Raw genomic sequence first — 26,605 nt, forward strand, 5'->3', positions numbered from 1 at the left:
GACATTTTATATACAGTAGTATGATTGTGTGTGGTATGATTGTAATCTAGACATAGGCCTACTAAATTTTGCTTGGTTATCAGTATCACGTGATCTACCAGTTGCATCGCATCACTGCCATTCACAAATGCTCTCCCTTGGACTCACGGGATAGTTAAGTGTCTATCTTATGCTCATGTAACCGAGCGCTACTCTGCGATCACACTAATTTCGGACTACACCACAGAAATAACTGAACACAGCAACACAAGTTCATGGCCCATAAATGAAGGAAGAACAGAGACATGAAAGTTCAACACTTTTATTAATAAGCAGTAGGCATTATTTAGATGGATGATCAACTTTAACATAGTATTAAAAAAGAGGGAATCACACTTTAAAAGATCTGGGCTTTAGGCCAATTATTAAAATCATAACCCACCATTCTTAAAATATAGGGTTACCAAGCCTGGAGGAAGGGGAGAATCACGGGGCCATAGATCCCCAGACGTAAGAGCACACACCACACATGCACTGATATACAAATCAATAACCAACAGCTTAAAGGGTGTAGTGAATAATGCAAATAGCGTTACACTCTTAACTCAATACTCATGCAGTGCCGTAAATCTCACACCACCATGCAGTGAAGACAGGGAAACCCGGATGACCCCAGAGGAAAGCCCTCCATGCAGGCTGGTTCCTACAACACAGAGAATTAAATTAACCCAAAAACGGCTGGCAAAAACTAGACTCAGCTAGCAAAAACAATTCAACATTACCAGCAAAATTTACAGCAATACAAAAATCATCAGAACCATAAATATGATCCAAGATGGTGGCGCGACGCAGCAGACCAAAACAAGCAGATAAACACCCGGAAACACATCTATGATCGACAGAGCCTTTTGGAAATCGGCAGTGTGTACAAACAACAGCTTTCGCAAGACAAAACTCAAAACCTAAGACTCGCCTGTCTGCTGCTGAAGCCGAACCTCCAGACCGCGGCCTCGCCTACTGACGCTACCCGCACAAAATGGCGACACCGGCGGTGTGAGAGGGGACAGAAGCGCGGCAAGCATGGAGGCACACGAACTAGGCTAAGGGCCAACTCCACTAGATCAGCGATTCCATGACTCATGCTCTCAAACGTTCGCTCTCTGGAAAATAAACTGGACTTAATTCAACTCAGTCGGTCTACACAGCATGAGACAAGGGATTGTTGTGTGTTTGTTTTCACAGAAACATGGCTAAACGACAATTTCTCAGACTCTGCTATTCAGCTACATGGACTTGCCTGCTATTGAGGGGACAGAGACAAAGAACTGTCTGGTAAAGCTCGCGGAGGAGGTTTATGTGTGTACGTCAACAAAGAGTGGTGTAATAATGCTGTGGTAGTGACAAAACACTGTTCATCGCTGGTGGAGTTTATGTTTGTGAAGTGTCAACCGTTCTATCTGACGGAAAGACTGTGCTGTACAGCTGACAGATGTCCTAACAGATATCTTCAACACCTCGCTGAGTAGGGCTGGGAAAATAAATCGATGTATCGCAAATCGAGAAATGATCCAGCAACGATTCTGAGATTTTCCGAATGCATCGCGATTCTTTCTTGAATCGATTCTGAGCATCGGTTGAACATCAGATGGCACACCATGCTTTAGAAACAACCATACTCTGCTTGTTTCCAAATCCTTACACACACTTGAACCTAAAATAATAATTCATAAAATTCAAAAAGGTTGAAGCGAATTACAAAGGTGTTCACAGTGGGCTGTGTTTACATTAATCTCGTGTCATAAAAGCATTCTAAACTGAGGTGAAATTACATGATATGCCGAATGCACTAGTGCTTTTTAGCCCTCTTCTTCATGAGCATTTGAGTGTGCAGATAAAAACTTTAGAGCACCAGCTGCTGTTAAAATCTAAGCTCAGAATCGATTCCAGAGGAATCGTGATGCATTCTGAAAATCTAATCGCTGAGCCAGGCAGTCGTTCCCACATGTCTCAAATCCACAACCATCATACCGGTACCAAAAAAATCACCTGTGTCCTGTCTAAACGACTACCGTCCCATAGCGCTGACTCCAATCATGATGAAGTGCTTTGAGAGGTTAGTCATGCAAAACATCAAAACCAGCCTCCCCAACACACTTGATCCGCTTTTGTTTGCATACCGTCCAAACCGCTCTACAGATGATGCAATCTCCTCCACCCTCCACCTGGCTCTTACCCACCATGAAAATAAAGACTCCTATGTTAGAATGCTGTTCATCGACTTCAGCTCAGCATTCAACACAATAATACCACAACAGCTCATAAACAAACTAAACCTGCTGGGCCTTAACAATTCCCTCTGTAATTGGATCCTGGACTTTCTAACTGGAAGACCTCAGTCAGTCCGTGTCGGCCACAACACCTCAAGCACTAACACACAGAGCACAGGTGCCCCACAAGGCTGTGTGCTCAGCCCACTGCTCTTCACGCTGCTAACCCACGACTGCTCTGCCAAGTTCAGCTCCAACCACATCAAGTTTGCGGATGACACAACTGTGACAGCAACAGCGATGAAACACACTACAGAGAGGAAGTGGCACAACTGGCTGAATGGTGTGGCACTAACAACCTGTCCCATAATGTGAGTAAGATAAAGAAGGTTGTGATGGACTCCATGAGAAACTCCGTTGACCACCCCCCAGTGACCATCGACAGCTCAACTGTGGAGAGAGTCAGCAGCACTAAATTCCTGGGGGTGAACATCACAGAGGATCTCACCTGGACCACCAACACCATGTCACTCTCCAAGAAGGCACAACAGCGCCTACACTTTCTCCGCTGGCTGAAAAGAGCAAGTCTCCCTCCACCCATCCTCACCACATTCTACAGGGGAACCATTGAGAGCATGCTGACCAGCTGCATCACTGTCTGGCACGGGAACTGTAGTGCAGCAGACCGCAAGACCATCCAGCGCACAGCTGCAAAGATCCTCGGTGCACCTCTCCCCTCCATCCTGGACATTTTCCTTACACGATGCACCAGCAAAGCCAACATTATCGTGAAGGACCCCACCATCCCTCCCACAGTCTCTTCCAGCTCCTACCATCAGGAAGACGGTACTGGAACTTCAGAGCCCGCTCCACCAGACTGCTCAACTGCCCCCCCCCCCCCCCACCACCAAATAATACCACACCACAGAAAAACTGTCTGAAACAACAATTTTTTTTTCATGTGAAATTTTTCTCTATGCACACTAGACACTTTTCTCACACACTGCTGTGTGATCATACAGGTGCATCTCAATAAATTAGAACGTCGTGGAAAAGTTCGTTTATTTCAGTAATTCTACTCAAATTGTGAAACTCGTGTATTAAATAAATTCAATGCACACTGACTGAAGTAGTTTAAGTCTTTGGTTCTTTTAATTGTGATGATTTTGGCTCACATTTAACAAAAACCCACCAATTCAATATCTCAACAAATTAGAATACTTCATAAGACCAAAAAAAAAAAAAAATTAGTGAATTCTTGGCTTGCTGGAAAGTATGTTCATTTACTGCACATGTACTCAAAACTTGTTTGGGGCTTCTTTTGCTTTAATTACTGCCTCAATTCGGCGTGGCATGGAGGTGATCAGTTTGTGGCACTGATGAGGTGGTATGGAAGCCCAGGTTTCTTTGACAGTGGCCTTCAGCTCATCTGCATTTTTTGGTCTCTTGTTTCTCATTTTCCTTGACAATACCCCATAGATTCTCTATGGGGTTCAGGTCCGGTGAGTTTGCTGGCCAGTCAAGCACACCAATACCATGGTCATTTAACCAACTTTTGGAGCTTTAGGCAGTGTGGGCAGGTGCCAAATCCTGCTGGAAAATGGAATCAGCATCTTCAAAAAGCTGGTCAGCAGAAGGAAGCATGAAGTACTCCAAAATTTTTGGTAAACATGTGCAGTGACTTTGGTTTTCAAAAAACACAATGGACCAACACCAGCAGATTACATTGCAACCCAAATCATCACAAACTGTGGAAACTTAACACTGGAATTCAAGCAACTTTTTTTCCCCATTTCAGTCTATGTATAGGTAAACATTTATATATAGTATTTAAAGTCAAAATCTGTCAGTAGGTTAGTTGTGTATAGGTATAGTATTATGTGAAGCATTCATATAGTCTGTATTTTTTGGCATATGTATAGGTAAACATTTATATATAGTATATTTATAGTCAAAATCTGACAGTAGGTTAGTTGTGTATAGGTATAGTATTATGTGAAGCATTTGTATAGTCTGCATTTTTTAGCATATGTATAGGTAAACATTTAAATATAGAATATTTATAGTCAAAATCTGACAGTAGGTTAGTTGTTTATAGGTTTTACCATTTTACTTCATTGATGTATGTCTGTATTTATGTAGCACCGTGGTCCTGTGAGGCACGACATTTCATTCCACTGTATGTCCACACATGTAGCGGAATGACAATAAAGCTCAACTTGAACTTGAACTTGAACTTGAACTTAAACTGAAAAAAAAAAAATCATAAACAAAACAGCAGGTCCTAGACATCAGAGATCCATATGCAAAGAGCTCCACAAAGAAAGATCTGTCAAGTAAAGAAAACAAAATGTAAATACAAAATACAAATGCCTTTACCAACCAACACACCATCCTTATTATTAACTCTGTCACAATCACTCAAAGCTTTACATCACCCGAAAAAAAAAAAATACATTCATTAATTACTCACCCTCATGTCGTTCCAAACCCGTAAGACCTCTGTTCATCTTCGGAACACAAATTAAGATATTTTTGATGCATTCTGACAGCTCTCTGACCCTCCATAGACAGCAAGGGTCCTAACACGAAATACGAAACGTAGCAAGGAGATCGGTAAAATAATCCATGTGATATCAGGGGTTCAGCCTTAATATTATGAAGCAATGAGAATACTTTTTATTGCGAAAAAAAAAAAGACTTTATTCAGCAATTCGTCTCCTCCGTGTCACCCTAACCTTACGAAAAAGAAATTTATTCAGGTGTGCTATTAATATACTTCTTTTAAACTTTTATGTACTCCTCTTTATATAATTCTTTTTTAAACACTTTAATGTGGGAAAGTTTCATAAAAAATATTTAATAGGAGAAAATTATTGGTTTATTGGTAAAAACTTTTGCATTTTTAACACACTCTGTTAGCTTAGATAATTTAGAAGTTTCACCTGGTCTCGTTGAGATATATAGTTGAGTATAATCAGCATAACAGTGGAAACTAATCCCTTATTTTCTAATGATATTACCAAGGGGCAATATGTATATTGAAAATAGCAGAGGACCTAGGACAGATCCTTGTGGCACTCCATATTTTACTGGTGATAAATGAGATGATTCCCCATTTAAATAAACAAAGTTGTAGTGATCAGACAGGTAGGATCTAAACCATCTTAAAGCCTGCCCTTGGATACCTGTATAGTTTTGTAATCTATCTATGAGTATGTTGTGATCTATGAAATTCACGTAACAACTCTTTCAGTAATTTAGTGGGTACAGGATCTAATAAACATGTTGTTGGTTTAGATGCAGTGATACGTTTATTAGCTCTTCCTGTCCTATAGTTGTAAAGCACTGCAGTTTATCTTTGGGTGCGATTGATAAAACTGAAGTATTAGACGCTGTAGAATCTACATTTGTTATTGTATTTCTGATGTTATCTATTTTATTAGTGAAGAAATTCATAAAGTCATTACTATTTAACTGTGAGGGAATATTTAGATTGGGTGGTGTCTGTTTATTTGTTAATCTAGCCACCGTGCTAAATAAAAACCTTGGATTGTTTTGGTTATTTTCTATGAGTTTGTGGATATGCTCGGCCCTGGCAGTTTTTAGAGCCTGTCTATAGCTAGACATACTGTTTTTCCATGCAATTCTAAAAACTTAGTTTTTCTCCATCTGCGCTCAAGACTAAGAGTTTCTTTCTTGAGAGAGTGGGTATTACTGTTGTACCATGACACAGTACATTTTTCTCTAACCTTTTTCAATTTGATGGGTGCAACAGCTTCTAATGTATTAGAGAAGATAGTGCCAGTCATTTCGTCTAGCTCATGTGTATTTATGGGTACACATAGCAGTTGAGATAAATCAGGCAGGTTATTTGTGAATCTGTCTTTGGTGGCTGGAACAATAGTTCTGCCTGGACGATAACACGAAGCCATATAGTTAATATCATCAATATGCAGAATGCACGATAAAAGGAAATGGTCAGTAACATCATCACTTTGAGGTATGATAACAATATCAGTAAGATCGATTCCATGCAATATGTGACATTTTGCTTTACTTCAAAACAGTTTATTAAGTCAGTAAACGCAAGTCCTAATGCTTCATTTGTATTATCAACGTGAATGTTAAAATTAGCACTTTATCAGCGGTAACCAACAGGTCTGAGAGGAAATCTCCAAATTCTTTTAGGAATTCTGTATATGGCCCTGGTGGTCTATACACAGTAGCCAGAGCAAGAGATACGATAGATTTCTTTTGCATATCTGACAGTGTAACATTAAGCAGAAGTATTTTGAATGATTTAACCCTGTATCCTGTTTTCTGGGTAACATTGAGAATATCACCGTAAATTGTTGCAACACCTCCACCTTGACCAGTCTGATGGGGCTCATGTTTATAACAGTAGTTTGGTGGAGTAGACTCATTTAGACCAATATAATCATTTGGTTTTAGCCAGGTTTCAGTCAAGCAGAGTACATCAAAACTATTATCTGTGATCATTTCATTTACAATAACTGCTTTGAGTGATCTAATGTTTATGAGCCCAAACTTTAGAAATTGTTTTTGTTCATGTATTTCATGTTTTTCTGGTTTATTCATGATAAGATTTTTTCTAGATCCATTAAATTTATATTTTAATAGAGCAAAGCGGTTCTGTGTGGAGATCTCGAAGACTGGAGGGCGAGAGGTCGTCGCCCGGGACCTGGCTCGTGTCCTCCACTGCGAATGCACCCAGGGTCCGTGGTGTCCCGGCGCCGGAGTGAAGGACATCTGGGCAGATCACATGCTGGGTGCACCAGGCCTGTGCAGAGAAACACACAGGGTAGAGGTGGTGGGACTGTTAGCAGTGCGCTGTATACTTATCACGGACTTGTGAGCGTCAGTCCGGGAGGTTCCCAGCGCAGCTCTCCGCTCTCTCAGCTGGGCCAGCCTCTGCCTCTGCTTCTCCTCGGCCTCCACCAAATGAAGCTCGAACGTGTCATGACCTGCACTCAAAGGTAGACATACATCCGCCATTAAAGCAAGTAACAGTGAGTAAAGCAATGGTAATGTGGGAGAACAGAGTATTAGCAATGCACGCGGGTTTAGCGACAACCACGCTGGCTATGCTAATGGGCTATAAGCTACTAGTGGACTCGGGAAATCAAAATAAAACTAATAACAACAAGCCCCTATTATTTTTTTTGTAGAATAATACAAAATCACATGCAATAAAAACCAAAATAAACGTGTATAAAAGTATAAAATAGATTTCAAGAATAAAAAATAGACGATAAAGAAATAACATGACGGAGCTCAAACTAGAGGCATACGGCAGCAACAAACAACATGGATCAGCATACTCAGTACAAAGACCCTCAAGTGAGGGGAGTTATTGAAAGCTCGACCTGAAGAGCGACCATCAAGTAGGCCCACAAGAGCCTAATAACCTAAAACAGCCACAGAACTCTGTAGAGAGAACACTAGGAACGGAATCTCAGCATAGTGAACGCTGACAAAGAACTTGAGTACATACCTCTACTCTAGTAGTTCCGCGAATGCAAACAGCGACATATTAACAGCATATTAACAGCATATTATAGTGTATATATGTGTGTAGTTCTGTTTGCATTCATGCATCAATAATGCATGATTTTATGTTGTCATGGCTTTGCAATCAAAAAATGTCGTTATAATGGAAGTAAATGGGGCAAAAACAGCCACGAACAGTAAATGAGGGAGAAAAAATTAAAAAAGTCATTTTGTGTGTTTTTACCCCCAAATCAGTGACATCATTTATGAACTTGGCAATTAAAGAGTAAAAATCTTGTTTAGTTTTTTTTTTAAACATTTAGTAGTTTTGATCAGGACTGAGGTTGATTAAAAGATTTATGCAAAAAAATGTGAAAAAAAAGAAAATTATCTGATACATTTTTACAGCAGTTTAATTTAGTGGACATTTTCATCCCAAACATAACGAAAGGGTAGTGAATTTGAACAATGCACAAGAGTTAAATTACCTTATTCTTGATAACTGAATACAGAATATTTATTCTCACATTGAAACATTCAAAATGCCGCTATGTATTTAGCATTGGTACAACTAAACTAAATGTTGAACTTTTGCACATTTATGAAACATTTTTAAGATTAAAAAAAAAGACAAAAATGTTTTGTATTCTGTAATTTGTATTTAATTATTTTCCTATTGCTTGCTACTAGGTTAATATAGAGGAGTTTTAGTATGAAGTTTGATTCTGACATAACTGTATGACCCTCCCTTTGGCACCCAACACACCCAGACAGAACTACATCACAAGTCATTTAATATGGAACCGGCCTGTTGTCAGAGACAAAAACTCTAAATTGTATGTCTCAGAGGAGCTGTACCCTTAATCAAAATACCCCACGTACTGTTACGGAAGTAGACTCGGAACACAGAGATGGCAGTACCGCATGTTTATTGACAACACCGTAAGCACAGCAGGCAATAATTAGAGTAACTGAAGCAAAATACTGATACTGAGAGGATACTGATGTCAGTCTTTGCCTTACAGAGCCAGGAAATCGTGGACGAGCAGATGGAGGAGTGAAGCACACACACACGTAAACACTTGCAGGTCAATAATGAAGGCACAGAGACGATGGAAGACTAGGAGAACACACTGGTGAATAACAGGAGGTAGGTAACGAATTTACACAGGAGAATAATCTTGGAGTAATCGTTGGAGAGGTAGGGAACGAGTCCTTTACGTGTTAACGAGATGCTACGTGGAAAGCTGTCGACTTTACTTCATCAACTTTAATTCATTAACTATAAAAGGTGCACGACAAAACCAGTTCTTTTACTAACGAGATGCGCATTAAATATCGGCCAATATTTATCGTGCACCCCTAGTATTGTGATGTATTTCCAACTAAAACAAAATTGATTTTAGTCAATCACAGCAAACTTACCAGTTAAAGGGGAGTGGTTAAGGATATCCTGCCCAAGCCGTCAGCAACACCATTTCAGAGCATAGGGAAATGTTAAGATTTGGAAGATTACCAAAGCAAACAATTTATTCACTGGGTTAATTTGCTCACATTATTTGTTCACCTAAAAATTAGCTATGTGTGCTTACAAAGTAAATAGTGTAAATGTTTGATTTCAGATTTACTAAAAAGGTTAAATCAGTGTGTGTCCACAGTCCCATAAAAGTGTTGATAAGAGTGAAATGTTCTGCAGGTGATATATGTAAAGGCCAGGAGTCGGGACGCACCAAGCCGACAATCGGCCGTCGGTGAGCATCTGTCTGGGTTCAGTATAATAACTATGGTAAAGTTTTCTTGTCTGAATCACGTGTGTTAACATTCGTAAACAAAGAGGAGGCACTATCAGTCTAGTGCAGAGAAGTGGAAAAGAAGAAAGAAAGTGAGCAAGATTAAGGTATGTTGTGGATTTTTAAAGTATATTGTTGAATTGGCAGTTACTGGCAAGTCTTATCGAATTAATTCGCATTTTGCGAGCACTTTGAGACGCTGTGCCAGTGTAATAACTGTGTCATCTACAGTACAGTAATAATCATGAATGGTATTGCTATTGTGAACTTTTCCTTTTATGAATTTGCATGCAGGGTCAAGACCAGGAAGATATGTTGGTATAGCAATGAGCAAATTTACACCTCAATGTTATTTTTGCAACACAAATGCAAATTGTTTTTTAACTAGAAAACTGAGGAACAGTATCAGGTATTAAGTGAAAGGTTGTCAGGTATGTGGTATGAAATAACCATGCTGAGCACAGTGAAAAGGTGAGTGCATTTTATAATGCTTCTTTCTGGATTTTGTGCATATCCTTTACAATTTAAGGCAGAATATTTTTCTGACATGAAACAGCTTCAGAACGCCTCTAGAAATGGATTTTGCATTGGTGCAACTAAAAAGTTATAATGTTGAACAATCACATTCATGAAACATTCTTAAGAATAAACTAAATTTTGTAAAGAATAAAGATAAGAAAGTTTTGTATTTCAGAAAAGAATGTTCTCCTCTATTTTCCTAAGAGTGTTATGCTTGCTGCGAGGTTAACAGATCTATACATTTATTGGTATAAGATAGCCTGTCACTTTATTCCTAAAGAATATATATATATATCGAGGATCAAAAAAAAAAAAAAGGATCACATTAAAAAAAACAAACATAAACTTCTTATAATTTATCCCCAGGACTTTTTCCTTACAATGATTTTTGAGAATCTGACTTCAGATAGAACTACATGAAAAATACTTTGAGATCTCTTGGTTTATTTAAAAAAAATGGAAGGAATATTAAACTGCTGTTATTACATTTGAATGAGTTTTGACAGTTTGAATGAACTGATATCATGCATACACTGCATTCTTGCTTATAGTACATAGCTCTTAGAGAACAAAATGTAGCCTAAATATAATTGCAATATACTGTAACATAATTATGACAATGAATGTCAAAAGTATGTACATTTTAGTTGCAGTGCAACTCAAAGTAAAACATTCCAAGATTACAATAAAAATAAAAGTAGATTAGAATTATGAAGTTATGATGTATAAATGAATTAAATTATTTGCTAAAAAATACAAATAAATACATTAAGTATAAAACTATAATTATGATGTTTATTTAGTCTCTTATGTAGAACATCTTATATTTTTCTTTATCTTTTTTTACAGATACATAAATGGTCTCATCTTGCTTACATTGACTTTCTCCTTGTATGTCATCCTTTACAATTTTGAACTCTGTGTCAAGCCTGCTAAGCCCTCTGAAACCTTTAATAATGTTGTAACTCAAAAAAGTTCCTATTATATGACTGCATCACCATCTGTGACCAAACACATTTCACCACATTATCATGTAGCTCATCCACTCAATTATCATTTCATCCTGAACGAACCCGATAAATGTAGTCAGTGGAATCCGTTTCTGGTCTTTATGGTCCCTGTGGCCCCCCATCAGCTGGAGGCTCGTAATGCCATCCGGAGCACATGGGGGAATGAGAGCTCAGTGCAGGGAAAAGCAGTGCTGACTCTGTTCTTGGTGGGTTTGACTGGAGGAGCTGAAGCTCAACAGCAGCTGGAGGAAGAGAGTCGACAACACAGAGATTTAGTGCAGAGCAACTTTGTGGACTCCTACTTCAATCTGACCATAAAGACCATGGTGATCATGGACTGGCTGGCCACTCGTTGCCCTCAAGCAACTTATGTTATGAAGGTTGATTCTGACACGTACATAAACCTGGAGAACCTGATGAGCCTCTTACTGTCACCCAACACACCCAGACAGAACTACATCACAGGCCATTTGATGTGGAACCAAAATGTCGTTAGAAACAAAAAATCTAAGTGGTTTGTCTCACAGGAGCTGTACCCTGAAACGAAATACCCCACATATGTGCAGGGAGCAGGATATGTTTTCTCCAATGACCTGCCAGAAAAAATAGTGGAAATTTCCAAGGAAGTAAAACCCTTTAAAATAGAAGACGCATATGTGGGTGCTTGTCTGAAACGATTAGGCTTTGCACCCTCATCTCCCCCAGACCCTTCACAGTTTAGACTCCATATGATACAATATAAGCGAGAGGATTTTCTCAGGATTATTTCAGTGATAGTGGGATCTCCACAGCAGATACTGAATATCTGGAAGGATGTAAAGAGGCCCACATAAAAGAACATGACCAGAAACAAACAAAAATAAAAAAAATACAAAATTTCAGTTTAAAAACAAGTAATGTTTCGCTGCATCAAAACAACGCCGCAGGACCAGTGAATCCTGATACTTAAATGGATTACTTTTATGGGCCAAGTCTGTTCAAAAACACAAAGCATGGTTCTACTAATGAAATGGACCGTCATAGTTCAAAAAGATAATTTTCTGGTCCTTGAATCTGATTGGCTGAGAGGAGTGTGGTATTCAAGTGATATCAGAGCTTTAATCATTGTTTGCAGTATTTCCCACAGCGAGTGTCACAGCAGAAGCCCAAACAGCTATATTTTTATAAATAATACTGTTATTATATTATAGAATGTAGTTTTAAGAGTTGTTTCGCATGCACTTCTTTTAGAACCTACTCTGTTGTAGGAGCTAATTTGCATGTAGTTCCCCCAAATGGAGTTCCGAGAACTACATACAAATACAATGCAAACACGCCAAAGAGCATGAACTTCCGCCAATAGTTCTAGGAAGCTATGAAAAGGTTCCTCCGTTGTGAATGTGCCTTATTTCAGGTAGATTTGTGAAGTATGGATCCACACACTCTAATGGCTAATATTACCCATCCACTACGCTTTGGCAAAGGATTTGGTTCAGAACTACAAACATGAAAAAAAAATACAAACACTGGTCATTAACATTGAAATGAATCATTATGCAGCGAATATGAGGAGAGTTATCCGCATGAAAGACCTGCGGCTGGCAGATCAGCGTGCTTCTTTTCTCTCCAATATGGTAGAAAGTTAAATTAAATGAAATGTGGAGGGTGACAAGATGATTGATAGGTCAGTTTACAGTGACAGTATGTGTGTAACAGGTGCAACAGAGCGTCCCCAAAAACACACAACAAAAATATGTAATATTACTTCACAAAACTTACCACATATTCTAATACCCAATTAAAATAAATCACATTTCTCAGCAACAAAAGAAGCACACCATACTTCCTGCCAATCATGACTTTGAATTACAAACCACACCTCTTTTAAGACAACCTGACAGCGGTCATACACACGTGACCATGTGAAACAACATGACATCATATTACTGTCATGCCCCTGGACTCGTGTTGTATTTTCCCAGGTGTGCTGTGTTCCCTTTAATTAGTCATTCCTTGCACCTGTGTCTTCCCAATTATCCTGTGTTCATAAGCCCCAGTCCTTTCAGTTTGCATTTGTCGGTTATACTTGTTGAATGTTCTCCTTGTTCACTGTTTCCTGTGGATTATGAGGAAGGAAGTAGTTCTGCACAAAAAAGGTTTTTAAAAACACCGTTGTTGTTTTTTGTCATGCATTTACACACTTGTGCAATCTAACTGTTGCATAAATGCAATATAACATTTGTAGCCATGCTATATGTCTGTATACCGGAATAATAACACAAAAAACAACATAATACTAATTACATGAAATATCTCAAACAAAAAAACAACAAAAAAAAAAAATGCATAATTTATTATAATAGTAAGTACATGTAATATGTTTAACAATGACACATTAAAATAAAATGTTACTGAAAAATATATATTTTAAATATATAGGAACATAATTTGTCAAGATTAAGAATGGTTTAAAAACTGGTTCATTTTTTTTAAGACTGAAAGAATGGCTCATTCCTTTTTTATGAATGTAAATGGTCATGTGCATCTTAAAGCAACATAGACTTTGAGCACCATATTTGGTAGTGCATAATTAGAGTTCTTTACATGCTCTTTGTGTGTCACTATTGTGCTGACTCTTTGTGAGACTTAAAACCAATTAGTATATTTGTTTTCCAGAAATGAAACAGTCCCATCTGGTTATTCCTGTTCATTTTATCTCGCTTGCATTTTATATCCATTATATGAAAAATCTTCCATTGTTTGTTTGGAGTTGGTCAGTAAAATCAGTACAATAATATGACTAGCAGTTATCAGGCCTGTTGGTCCTTTTTTTTTAATGTTAGCATTATCTGCTGCATTATGGTATCAAATTACAGATAGTATTGAGTATGTTTACATATAACTGTAAACAAACAACTGACTCCTAAAACAACCATCTTATAATGAAAATATAAAGCATGTTTTAAAGGTGTCATATGATGTTGCTTAAAAGAACATTTTGTGTGTTTGGTGTAATGAAATGTATTTATGCGGTTTAAGGTTAAAAACACATTATTTTCCACATACTGTACATTATTGTTTCTCCTCTATGCCCCTCCTTTCTGAAATGCATCAATTTTTACAAAGCTTATTGGTCTGAAAAGCGAGGTGTGCTGTGATTGGCCAGCTATTCAGTGCGTTGTGATTGGCCCAATACCTCAAGCATGTGACGGAAATGTTACACCCCTCAACATACACTCTCAGAAAAAAAAGGTACAAAAGCTGTCACTGCCTGGGGCGGTACTTTTTAAAAAGGCACACCTTTGTACCTAAAGAGTCCATATTGGTACTTTAAAGATACATATTAGTACCTAAAGTGTACAAATTTGTACCTAAAATGTACAAAAGTGTCGGTCTGGACTCCGCTTCATTCACCGTGAAAGCCGATCCGGCGATCCACAGCACGAAGTTCATGTATTTCCTCAGCGACCAGCACGGATCAGCTCTAGGCATGACAAAGCGAATAACGTCCTCTTTTGGAAGACCAAACAAACTAGTTTCGCTTACACAATGAAACACACAGCATCTCCACAACATGGCGGCACGGCAACAACAGTACTACAGCGAGAATAAAAGTTACGCCTTCTTTTTTTGTGTGAACATTTGGATGGCGTTATGCAAATCTTCCCACATAGTGACATAGAGATGTGGGGGCGTGTTATAATGAGCCATTTTAGGGGGGTGTGGTTGACGCTTAACTTTTATAAAGAATATCTCTTTGTATTTGAGACTTTAGTCTTTGCAACTTTACAGATCTTCTTTATGCACCAAGAGCTTGTAACACTCCAGAGAGAAAGGAAAAATTGAAATCGCATCATATGACCCCTTTAAAACAATAGTTCCCCTGAAAATTCAGTTCTTATTTACTCATCCTCATGTTGTTTCCAACCTGTATGACCTTCTGTGGAACAAAGAATTTGTTTTGATGAATATCAGGTTGCGTGAATCCAATATAATGGAATTATGGAATGGAAAAATAATGACTCAAATGAATTTTTAATACACCACCAAAGAGTGTAAGCAAAAGCAACCATGTGGCGAAACAAACAAACAAAAAACTATTTCACAGCATATCTGTGGTTACTTACACTTGTGCGTGCTTACATGTAAAATATATACACTCCTGTTACTTATAATTGAAACTACTTTGTGTTCAATAAAAAATTGCTAAATTAAAATTAGCCTTAGCAACACAGTTGCTGAACATATTGTCACAACTTAATTGTTTTCAGTCCACTTAAATATGTACAAAAAATGTTAATTATTTTGGGTTGGGACTATGAATCATTTTTTTACATTGAAACTGCATGGGTGGATTCTGCACTGCTACGACAACAACAATATAAAAAATATTGTGTATTGCCTACATACATACAATTTATCAAGCGTTTGTGGTACTTTTTTTTTTCAGCAGTGAGAAGTGAATAAACCATGAACACACACCCGGAGCAGTGGGCAGCTATATATCCAGCGCCCGGGGAGCAACTGGGGGTTCAGTGCCTTACTCAAGGGCACTTCAGCCATGGGTATTGAAGGTGGAAGAGAGCGCTGGTTATTCACTCCCTCCCACCTACAACTCCTGCCAGCACCGAGACTCGAACCTGCGACCTCCGGGTTACAAGTCCAACTCTATAACCATTAGTCTACAGCTGCCCCCACACAGAGGAGCCAAAACAGAGTTTGCACACACAGAGCCCAAAACAACCAGAAATGCTGGTTTCACAACATTGTTTCTGCATTTGCACATCCTCTTGTGCTAACCCTACGTGAACAAAAGCTTTAGTATAGACAGAAACTGGTAATGAATAAATCTCCAGGCATCAGTGTAAATAAACCGAAAATAAATATGGCAGGTTCCCAGGAGATGAGCGAGCGTCATTGTTTAAGTACATTGTTCAAGGAAACATTATTCCATTCATTATATTGACCTTCAAAGTTTAAGGTTTTTTTTTTTTTTTTTTTTTTTTTTACCTCATTTCCTGTAAGAGTCAAATTCATTCTGACAATAAAAGGGCTCCTGGAAAATGTGTAGCTATTATGTTACTCACAGCAACAAAACAAACCCTCATAATGAGGACAATACCTTAGAGAGGATGTCCCATAGGTTTCTGATGTGTGTAGTTTTAGGCTATATATCTATCTATCTATGATACATACAAAATGAGTATCATTAAAGAAGGATACGTTTTGGTTGTGGGTTTGTTCACCTGTACATCACGGTGCAAAAACTTTTTCTTTCCAGCTCCACCCCCAGTTAACCTGTTGCTAGGTATGAGAGACAGGTTTTTCAGCAGGGAATACGTGAAGCAGTAAGATCATATCTGAACTCCCAGAATGGCTACTAAACACATTTGGCAAAGGTAAGCAATTTCTTCCTTTATTATTTTTTTTGCCTCATGTTATTTACGTACAAAATCTTATTTCAGTCTTAGTAACTTGATGTGCTTTGAAATTAACCTGACAAATCAAATTAGAACAATTAGCTGTGCTAATAATGAGCATATCTGCATTAATTAGAAGGTGATCAGCTGTAATACTCAGATGTTTTGTTCAGTGTCCTTCAGTTTGTAATAGAAAAGGGAAACTGAAAGACGAATGTAAGATGATACAGAGGAAGAAGAAATTTATTATTAAAGCAGGGAACAAAGTAACACGTCGGGACTTGAGACTTCATAACAAAACTGGCAGTCAAATTGTAAGAGTGTATGTTGTAAGTTGCACGTTATAGTTAAGAAATGCGTTTTAATTGTATCTTAAATATATTTCAAGTTGGCTGGTTTTCCAGGAAATTAAAAATAAATTATAACTGCGCACTCGCTTAAGTATGGAGTTTTCTTTTATTATCCAGGAAATTAAACACGAATGCAAGACACCTGCAAAGTGCAAACATAGTCTAGATAACATCTTGATTCAAGTTCCCTTGTTAAACATTAGGGCCTTTCCAGAACTAAATGTACAGTACTGGGACGATTTTGCGCGCACGGTTTCCCCAGTACCATTTAAAGGGTTGCATTCGCACCGAGAGTGTGTGCTAGGATGTGACGTAAACAGGTGTTGTACCGAAAACGGACTCCCCGGACAAATCGCAATCGCCTTCGCGTGCACGCGCGTCACACTGTTGAACGCAGCGCTTGCAGTTAAACCTTCAGCGGTTTATTATAAGCCTTTTATTGATCATTTTTTCCACAGTTGGCACGAAGAACCAACATAGAAGCGTTGTCTGATTAACAAGCAGCTAACGGATGCAAAAACGCCAACTGGAGAAGGTCGTCAACGGAATTAAACCGCAATTTCAAAAGTAAAAGAGCAAATTTTATTCTGAAATTATTAACTGCACCAACTTTATCTCGCAATGCTTTCCCCATAAAACCTGCTTTTCATTGTCATTTAAATTTATATTTAATCACATTTAGTTTGTTAAACTAGGATTAAGTAGGCCTAATAATAATATCTAGGGCATTATTATTATTATTATTATTATTATTATTATTATTATTATTATCAAGCAATATTTATTGTACGATCAGTATTTAATTTTTGACAGTGCCTTTGCATTTGTGTACTGGTCTGTGTCTCATTTTACTGTGTTTTTTGTTGTGCTTCTGCATTAATGTTGTTCTATCGTATAGTACTTTTATGTTCTAGTAAATTTTGTCTAATCTCCTTTTACTTTATGTTTAATTATGTTTGTTTTGTTGCCCCTTTGTCCTTGAAGAACGTTGTTTGATTTCACTGTGTACTGTACAAACTGTTTATGGTTGAAATGATTATTAAAACTTATTTGACAAAATTACCACGCATTGCCAAAGTATGACCCAAACAAAACCTTTATTTCTCCAAATAGGGTTCCTTGAGGAACCATTATAGCCTTTGCAGTTCGTGCAGGAACTCATGGGATCCTTGAAGCACTTTGTTTTCAGTTCTGAGGTTTTGGAGTCACCCTTTCATTGCACTGAAACCTCAAAGTGGTCCGGAGGTTCCTGGAGGAACTCACATTTTTAAAAAAGGGTTATTATAAGATCTGTTAACATTGAAGTGGTTCTGGATGATCTCACTTGTAAAAGCCAGCATCTGGAAGAACCCAGAGATTCATGTGACAAAAAAAAATAAATATGACTTATTATTATTATTAATATTATTAATATTTACTTTATTGGAATGTGATGGAATGTAATGACTTTTGTGGCACTTGCCATGTGAAAACAAATAACTTGTATGATTAGAAAAAAACTAAATGGTTGTAAAAATTGTCACACTTGTTCTGCTCACAGTCAGAATTGGCCATCATAACATAAATAAATAAATAAAAATAAAATAACAAAAGGAAATACAAAATCTACAAATCAGCCACAGTATATCCTACTAAACTAAAATTTTACAAGTATTTCTGAAAACACTGTTCTCAGCAATAGGGAATATATACATATACTGCAGGCATCCAGTGGCTACACCATGTTATTACAAATTATTTTATTTATTTATTTCCTTCAGTTTGCACTTTTATCTGTTTCCATTTGTTGGATTTTACATTAGTTCGTTGTATTACCTAAATACTGCAATAACTATATATATATATATATATGAAATAGACTAAATGTTAAATCATTTGAAGGTGGATAGTTTACCCTGAAACTTTAAAGCAAACATTAAAAATATTATTGAACTAAATATGACTCAACACATTGATTTCATTAAAAATACGCTAATTATAACAATCCGTACAAGAGTAATATTTAAAAAAAAAAATATTTCCCTAATGAAATAAGTTTAAATTATTCAGAAATAATTGTTCAGCTGTCGTCAAGAAGAAGAAAATGCATGAGGGCTGGCGTCCTCGCGCTCCTGCTGTTTTCTCGCGCGCGTGCCTGGGAGAGCGATTTCAAATACAAAGAAGTAACGGCTGCTTTCCTCAAAGAAACAACCGCTGCGCGAGGTGAGTAAAGGCTCCAAAACAAATACACATATTTACTATTTGTACACTATTTCCTAAACTGAAACGCTTAACTGTATGTTTTTATTTTAAAATGTTTGTTTTAACCATTAATTTAATAGCCGCGATGCAAACGGATCTAATGAACTTTGTGGGACAAAATGGAGACTAACGTTACAATCACAAGGTCGCAAATAATAATTTTGAGTCCGCTTTACTCATTATGTTCACTTTTAGTCATTGTAACTCTCTTCTTTTACTTTTCTAAATTATTTGTTGTCGTTTACGTTTGTTAAATAGCTAGTTACACATCCACGTTACATGTAACGTTAGGCTATCTAGTAAGTTATTAGCCTGTTTTTCTAGTCATTTACACATAATTTAAATAAAACTGTTTTTTATCATTTCTCTCCTTAGAACATCCAGTATACACGAGTTCTCTTAAAATCTCAAAGGGTTCACAGAGCACCACTATGTAAGTATTTATTTGTTTATTTGACATTGAAATAACTGAAATAGTGTTTCAGCTTGGCCTAATCCAAAATTATATATGACTGTATACACTGCTACACTGAACTGAATGAAACAGTTAAAAAATGATCCATGTGTTCTTTTTTATTCAGCAGTTAATGAAGAAATGTGTTCTGCGTGTGTTTCATGAATATGGCTCTGTAGTGGACACCTCAGATGTGAGGCAGTGAGTTGCTGATGTCTGTTGCTGTCTGTACCAAAAACAAAAAAAACAAAGACCTACCCATCTTTTCAAGGTGTGTAAATAAGTGAACAATTGCAGAGACACGCCAGAAACCCTTCTAAAACATTCAACTATTCATAGTTTATTAACGGTTCTTTTGATTTCTTATTTCTTTTATTATCTTCTGAGAAATCCTAGCCTTGCCCTACCTGTTACTTGATGATCCTGCTGTGCTGGACTGTATATAATAAATGAGGTAAGTCTGAGTTTGTGCATGTGTGTATACATACATAGTGTACACACACACACACACATTACATATGCTGTGTGTGTTATTGTAATAGACATTGTGCATTTAATTAGTCCACAACCATTGATCAATGCACTAATATGACAAAAAAATGCCTGTGGTTGTGTTACTCGTTTTTAAGATACTTTGAAAAAGGCCTGTGCTAAATGAATAAATGTAAATATTTTTTTATTTAATTTTAGGTAAATCTTTATTTTTTTTCCTTTGATTGAAAGTTGTGAAAATGCTATCGTAGAGTTTTTCTTTTGCTATTTGAGCAAATGAGAATGCAAAAAATATATATTTGTGGTACTCTCCCATTCATTGCTCTCGAAGTTTACCCAACTATGACAACTTCCGCTGCTGAGTAACCCGGAAATGTGAAAAAGGTTAATTAACCTACATACAGCTATCTCGAGGCTTACCAATTTCTTAAAATGTTGTGTGTGAATTCTCCCAATCAGTGACCTCCATTTAGAATAGGAAAGAAAATATTACTATTGATTGCACTGTACATCAAATTTTAATTAAATTTTTAATTGAATTTATTAATTTAAATTGTATTTTTTTTAGGTACATGAAATGTTTTTTAAAGTTCTAAGATATTTGAGTCACATTTATTTGTTTACAGTTTGTTAAGGTGTAAATGTTTTATTTTTTGTTTATAACAGTATTAACACTGATTTTTCCATGAATGGCGTTGTGATGTGCAGTATTGACTATTTAAGGTGATTATTTATTTGAAACTATGGATATTGTTGTTGTTTATCAATAAACAATGTTTTACATGCATTTGTTTTAGTTTTTCAGTTTTTTTTTTTAATTATTAAAAATGTCAATAGCAGGAAAAAGCACCCAAGGTGGTTCCTGACCATTCTTAATAAAAGGGTTCCTCCAGGAACCGTTGAAAGTTCCTCAGAGAACCACCTCTTTTAGAACGGTGACTAGAGGCTCTACAGAGGGTTCCGCCGGTGTGGCAGAGTGAAGAACCCCAAAAGGTGCCTCCATGAACCTTTAGTTTTTACAGTGTATACTGCTGATTTAAAAAAAAACTTTATTTCACTAAAAAAGCTGCATAAGGCCAGATTAATGAGGCCAACCACCAATACGACCCAAAAATAAATACAAAACCAGTATTAATTTAATGAAAACAAGTGAGCAAAAAGACAAAAACAAAAAAACCTGTGGAAATTATACTCCCCCCCACTAATACAGGTTTACAAGGTCACAGAGAAACCAGATTTACAGGTACTGATTCACAGGTATTTTGAGATCACATCTCCCTTTTCGCACACTAAAGAAAACTATCTAATTAATCTTTTCTCAGAAAACTAGTTAATTAATCTTTTCTTTTTCTTCAAAGGTTTAAAACATCTTTATGGTTACAATTGGCAAGGTGTATTTGTCACTTCAAGCTGGAAAAGGCTCAAAAAAGAACTTAATTAGGTGTTGGCGTGCTGTCTGAAGCAAATGTATGTTCTCTGTGGAAGATATTTGTTCATTATTTTAACTGCTAATGCCATTTGTTGAATAAATGCAAACGTGTTTCTACAACAGGTGCCTGTACAGAGGTTGGAGTCTCATCTGCAGAGCCGAATAGAGAGGCTGGGTGGCCATTATTTGGAGACAGTTCTGTAAAACTTAGCGGAGAGCAGGTAGCCATGGGCTGAAGATAGAGCTAAATAAGCAGCTGAGTGGAGAGGGAGCATTGCCACCAGGTAGAGACCGTACGGTGCAGCTAATTGGAGAGGCAGAGGAGATTTGAGTTTCTTGGACTTTGAAGGGTTTCTGGTTGTCTTTACCATTGAGTGTCTTTACCTAGTGGTTAGAGAGTTTGACTCCTAACCCTACGGTTGTGGGTTCGAGTCTCGGGCCGGCAATACCACGACTGAGGTGCCCGTGAGCAAGGCACCGAACCCCCAACTGCTCCCTGGGCACTGCAGCATAAATGGCTACCCACTGCTCCGGGTGTGTGATCACGGTGTGTGTGTGTGTTCACTGCTGTGTGTGTGCACTTTGGATGGGTTAAATGCAGAGCACGAATTCTGAGTTTGGGTCACCATACTTTGCTGTATGTCACATCACTTTCACTTCACTTCACTTCACTTCACTTCATGAAAGTGTAGGGAAATAATTTACCTTAGGTTTACCACCTTTCCACTGCTGACTACTCACTTGTTTGTCTCCACTCTTTTTTGATAGATGATTGACAGTTTTTACATTAAAAAAAAAAAGTTTTAATGTTACCCACAGCTTTGCATAAGACTTCACTAAACCTTACTGCTGATTCTGTCACTACTTCCAGTTAATGTTTCTTCCACACTTTGGTCATCTAGAAAAAAATGTTTTATGATGACACTAACATAGGCTGCATAGGCTATGTTGTAAGTTAACATTAGTAATATTTTCATAAATAATTAGTGTTTTTGAATTTTTGGTTACGCCATATTATTCTGGAATCCTTTGCCTGATCTTTTATAAGCTTGAAGAGGGCTCTGGAAACAAAACACAGAACTTGTTATAACATTCTGTCTGACAGTAGAACATGGTTTTACACTTTGCATGCAACTTTTTTTTTTAGAACGGGTTGGCTACATATCAGTAGCCATTATACAGTCATTCTTCAAAATCACACTCACCCTGCCAAACCTGTCCTGCTGAAGCTACAGTCAAATGTTTTTGCATACACAGTCTGTAGGGCAAGATGTGATAGCAGTATAAATTTGCTTTCTCTGTGACCTTGTTAACCTGTATTAGTGGGGGTGTACTCTGAAATTTATGTTCTAATGCCATGTAGCCTTGAAAAATTATCAGTCTACAAAAAAATCGCTTGATATTCTATATTATCATCAAATATTGGATTCAATCTTTTTGTTCACTTGTTTTCATTAAATTAATACTGGTTTTGTATTTATTTTTGGGTCTTATTGGTGGTTGGCCTCATCGATCTGGCGTTATCCAACTTTTTTAGTGAAATTTTTATCACTAAAAAAGTTTTACCGTTTATCATAATAGTGTACTTTAATGTTTTACCAGGACATTTGTTTTGAAATGTTGAACTTTTTTTTTTCCTTACAAAATGGCACAAAGTCACACTTGTGGTGTTCCCCGTCAAAAAATGGCCGGCCTACGGATATTGCTTAAAAATCTCCCAATATGCTACATTATCATCAAATATTGGATTCTATCTTTTTGTCAACTTGTTTGCTTTAAATTTAGGACTGGTTTTGTATTTATTTATTTTTTTGGTCATGTTGCTCATATGCCCCATTAATCATAAAGAAAATATGAAAATTTTCCAAAATAACTGAGAAGTAGTTATGCCATGTGTGAGCCAAGTCAGTAAGTTTCAGTCCAGTGTAATAACATTAACTAGTATTTTCAGGAAAAAGAAAACCCTTTTGACCCAAACACAAGAGATAATTTATAATAATAATAATTATTATTATTATTTTCAGTCTTCAGGAATGAAAGCAACGGGATTGTACTTTTTAAATCAACAGTATAGGGTCATCAAATTATTTTAATAGTAAAATAAAGTCATACTTTGGCAAATAATTTTCAAATTCACAAACAATTTTTAAAAAAAATTTCAACAATAAACACAACCAAAAACACACAGTGAAATCAAACAACGTTCAAATAAAAAAACGTTCTTCCAGGACAAAGGGATCTAAATTCATCTAAATTCATCCTAGTTTAACAAACTAAATGTGATTAAATATAAATTTAAATGACAATGAAAAGCAGGTTTTATGGGGAAAGCATTGCGAGATGATAAAGTTGGTGCAGTTAATAATTTCAGAATAAAATTTTCACTTTTACTTTGAAAATTGCGGTTTAATTCCGTTGACGACCTTCTCCAGTTGGCGTTTTTGCATCCGTTAGCTGCTTGTTAATCAGACAACGCTTCTATGTTGGTTCTTCGTGCCAACTGTGGAAAAAAATGCTCAATAAAAGGCTTATAATAAACCGCTGAAGGTTTAACTGCAAGCGCTGCGTTCAACTGTGTGATGTGCGTGCACGCGAAGGCGAGTGCGATTTGTCCGGGGAGTCCGTTTTCGGTACAACACCTGTTGACAGCGATGTCATTTGTGCACGTCGTTCAACAACGAGAACAAAGAACAACATTAACAACAGGAGGATGGAGGACGCTGTGATCGGAGCTGTGTTTTTGTTGTGTCTCGTGGGTTTCACAATAATGGACATGGAATTTCGACGTATACGTAAAGCGATTGAAAGAACGGAAAGGAGGACTAACGATCTCCAACGACAACTGGCAGTGCTACATTTGCTACAAGTGCCTGCACTTCAGCGTCTCTATATTTATTGCTGTTTGTCATACTTGCTAAATAAGTTGACACAATGTTTACAGTATGTTTAACACAGCGTTTTAAATCATGGCGGGTGAGGGCGTTTGCGTACGCGTCTGGCCAATCAATGTCTACTTATGTCACGGGTAGCACCAGTTGTGCTGGTTAAACCCTGCTCCGGAGTAGGAGATAATTTGATTCTCGAAAAAGGCAGTCCGGTACTAAAAAAAACGCCCAAAAGTGGGTAGTTCCACAATTAGTTCTGGTACTATGAAAAGGTTCCTGCGGTGCGAAAGGCCCTATTGTTCCACATTGTTTCACTTAAAGAGAAATAGCACTTACAGCATTCAAAATGCCTAACTGTCAAAATATGTACTGCATTTGATAAAGAACTTGTTTCTCAACCATAATTTATGTATGTAATGTAATTTATAAATGATATATAATTTTTAGATTTATAAATTTATAATAATAGAAATTTTGACATGTAACCTACAAAGCCAAATGCTTTCTCCCACCATTAACGAATATGACGACTAGCCTAGCGTCAACTAATAGCCTAACATGTTTATCAGATGCCTACTTCAGAATGGTGGCAAAACAGGCCATATGGGAATTTGTAGACTAAAATCTACAAACAAATGACTCTTATCATCCGGTTTCTTTTATGAAACTTTTAAAAAGGCTCATGTGATACTTTTGCGTTTTCTCACCGAATACTCGAACGAATACTTCAATAATTTAACTCTCTGAATCAGTCAAAGCGCATACATCTGACTTACTGAACTGAGCTATACGCCATCTTCAATTCATGTCTATGAAAACTTAAGCACATGTACTGTAGGCCTAGCTAAAGTTCACCCTAAAAAGGTTTCACATTTCAACTGTTTTTTTTTTTTTTCACCATGAAATGCATTTTTGACCCGTTTCTCTTTTTTTCTCTGCAGTTTGGCTCAAGATAGTGGTCTATTTATGTGTCACATCAAAAAGACATTTATTCTGCTGCTCACAGTAGCATTTTTATTGTCTGCTGTTGCTTATGTCTTTGATTTCTCTTTTGAGACAACTCAGAGGTTCTCTCAAGCCTGGTTGAATAAAATCATGAATCAGACTCATTATAAGGTAATTAAAAGCACTTCGGCTAATCGTACTCAAAAGGATGTATTAGCACCTTTGCCCAATCAACAAATCCAACCAAGAGGTACGGCTATCTATCATCATGTGGCTCATCCAAGCAACTATCATTTCATCCTGGATGAACCTGATAAATGTAAGCAGGATCCATTCCTGGTCTTTATGGTCCCTGTGGCCCCCCATCAGCTGGACGCTCGTAACGCCATCCGGAAGCACACATGGGGGAATGAGAGCTCAGTGCAGGGAAAAGCAGTGCTGACTCTGTTCTTGGTGGGTTTGACTGGAGGAGCTGAAGCTCAACAGCAGCTGGAGGAAGAGAGTCGACAACACAGAGATTTAGTGCAGAGCAACTTTGTGGACTCCTACTTCAATCTGACCATAAAGACCATGGTGATCATGGACTGGCTGGCCACTCGTTGCCCTCAAGCAGCTTATGCTATGAAGGTTGATTCTGATATGTACATAAACCTGGAGAACATGATGACCCTCCTGTTGTCACCCAACACACCCAGACAGAACTACATCACAGGGTATTTGATGTGGGACCGGCCTGTTATCAGAGACAAAAACTCTAAATGGTACGTGGCAGAGGAATTGTACCCTGAACCAAAATACCCCACGTACCTGCTGGGAATGGGATATGTTTTCTCCAATGACCTGCCAGAAAAAATAGTTGAGGCTTCCAAGGAAGTAAAGCCCTTTAACATAGAAGATGCATATGTGGGCGCTTGTCTGAAACTGTTGGGTGTGGCACCCTCATCTCCCCCAGACCCTTCACAGTTTAGAGCCTATCTGGGACAATATAATCGAGAAGATTTTCTAAGAGTTATTACAACAATCCTGGGATCCCCACAGCAGCTAAGAGACATTTGGAAGGATGTAAAGAGGCCCACATAAAAGTACTGGAGCACAAACCAAAAAAAAAAGAAAGAAATTTCTGTTTTAAAAGAGAAGTCTATTTAAGGCCTCATTAAATTAACATTTTTTAAATATCTGAAAGCTGAGACTGGGACATGCTGACTCTATTTAGACGGGGCCAGGGGATCGTCTGAGGAGCCACTCACGCAAAACACACTCCTGTGGAAGAACTTCTTGAGACACATTTTTAAAGTTTAATTTTTTTTTACCAGGAAACAGTGTTTTAAAAA

The 26,605-nt window shown here is 37.4% G+C and overlaps 2 protein-coding genes and 2 long non-coding RNA genes across 4 annotated transcripts; all 4 read left to right on the forward strand.

The window, feature by feature from the left end:
• Positions 1 to 7,112: 7,112 nt before the first annotated feature.
• LOC122141784 lies at positions 7,113 to 9,652 on the forward strand. The gene is made up of 3 exons (XR_006158100.1): positions 7,113 to 7,246; positions 8,786 to 8,910; positions 9,457 to 9,652. It is a non-coding gene; the product is annotated as an uncharacterized LOC122141784 (long non-coding RNA).
• Positions 9,653 to 10,860: 1,208 nt separating this feature from the next.
• Positions 10,861 to 12,798, forward strand: LOC109046662 (beta-1,3-galactosyltransferase 2-like). The gene has a single exon (XM_019064434.2). It carries the CDS (start codon positions 11,055 to 11,057, stop codon positions 11,910 to 11,912), a length of 858 nt encoding a protein of 285 aa, XP_018919979.2. The 5' UTR covers positions 10,861 to 11,054; the 3' UTR covers positions 11,913 to 12,798.
• A 3,491-nt stretch (positions 12,799 to 16,289) lies between these two features.
• LOC109046658 (beta-1,3-galactosyltransferase 1-like) lies at positions 16,290 to 26,371 on the forward strand. Its single transcript, XM_019064428.2, has 2 exons — positions 16,290 to 16,457; positions 25,271 to 26,371. Exons 1-2 carry the CDS (start codon positions 16,432 to 16,434, stop codon positions 26,352 to 26,354), a joined length of 1,110 nt encoding a protein of 369 aa, XP_018919973.2. The 5' UTR covers positions 16,290 to 16,431; the 3' UTR covers positions 26,355 to 26,371.
• LOC109046659 lies at positions 18,223 to 20,647 on the forward strand. The gene is made up of 4 exons (XR_002010583.2): positions 18,223 to 19,030; positions 19,445 to 19,502; positions 19,651 to 19,794; positions 19,911 to 20,647. It is a non-coding gene; the product is annotated as an uncharacterized LOC109046659 (long non-coding RNA).
• Positions 26,372 to 26,605: the final 234 nt, after the last annotated feature.

This window comes from Cyprinus carpio, chromosome B22 (assembly GCF_018340385.1).
Source record: "Cyprinus carpio isolate SPL01 chromosome B22, ASM1834038v1, whole genome shotgun sequence".
Classification (NCBI taxonomy): domain Eukaryota; kingdom Metazoa; phylum Chordata; class Actinopteri; order Cypriniformes; family Cyprinidae; genus Cyprinus; species Cyprinus carpio.

Excerpts from the sequence above, each read along its gene's own strand:
- LOC109046662 (XM_019064434.2), top strand. The coding sequence starts at position 11,055 with ATGACTGCATCACCATCTGTGACCAAACACATTTCACCACATTATCAT.
- LOC109046658 (XM_019064428.2), top strand. The coding sequence starts at position 16,432 with ATGGCTACTAAACACATTTGGCAAAG. Across the intron at positions 16,458-25,270 it reads ACTAAACACATTTGGCAAAG|TTTGGCTCAAGATAGTGGTC; the intron begins GTAAGCAATTTC and ends TTTTCTCTGCAG.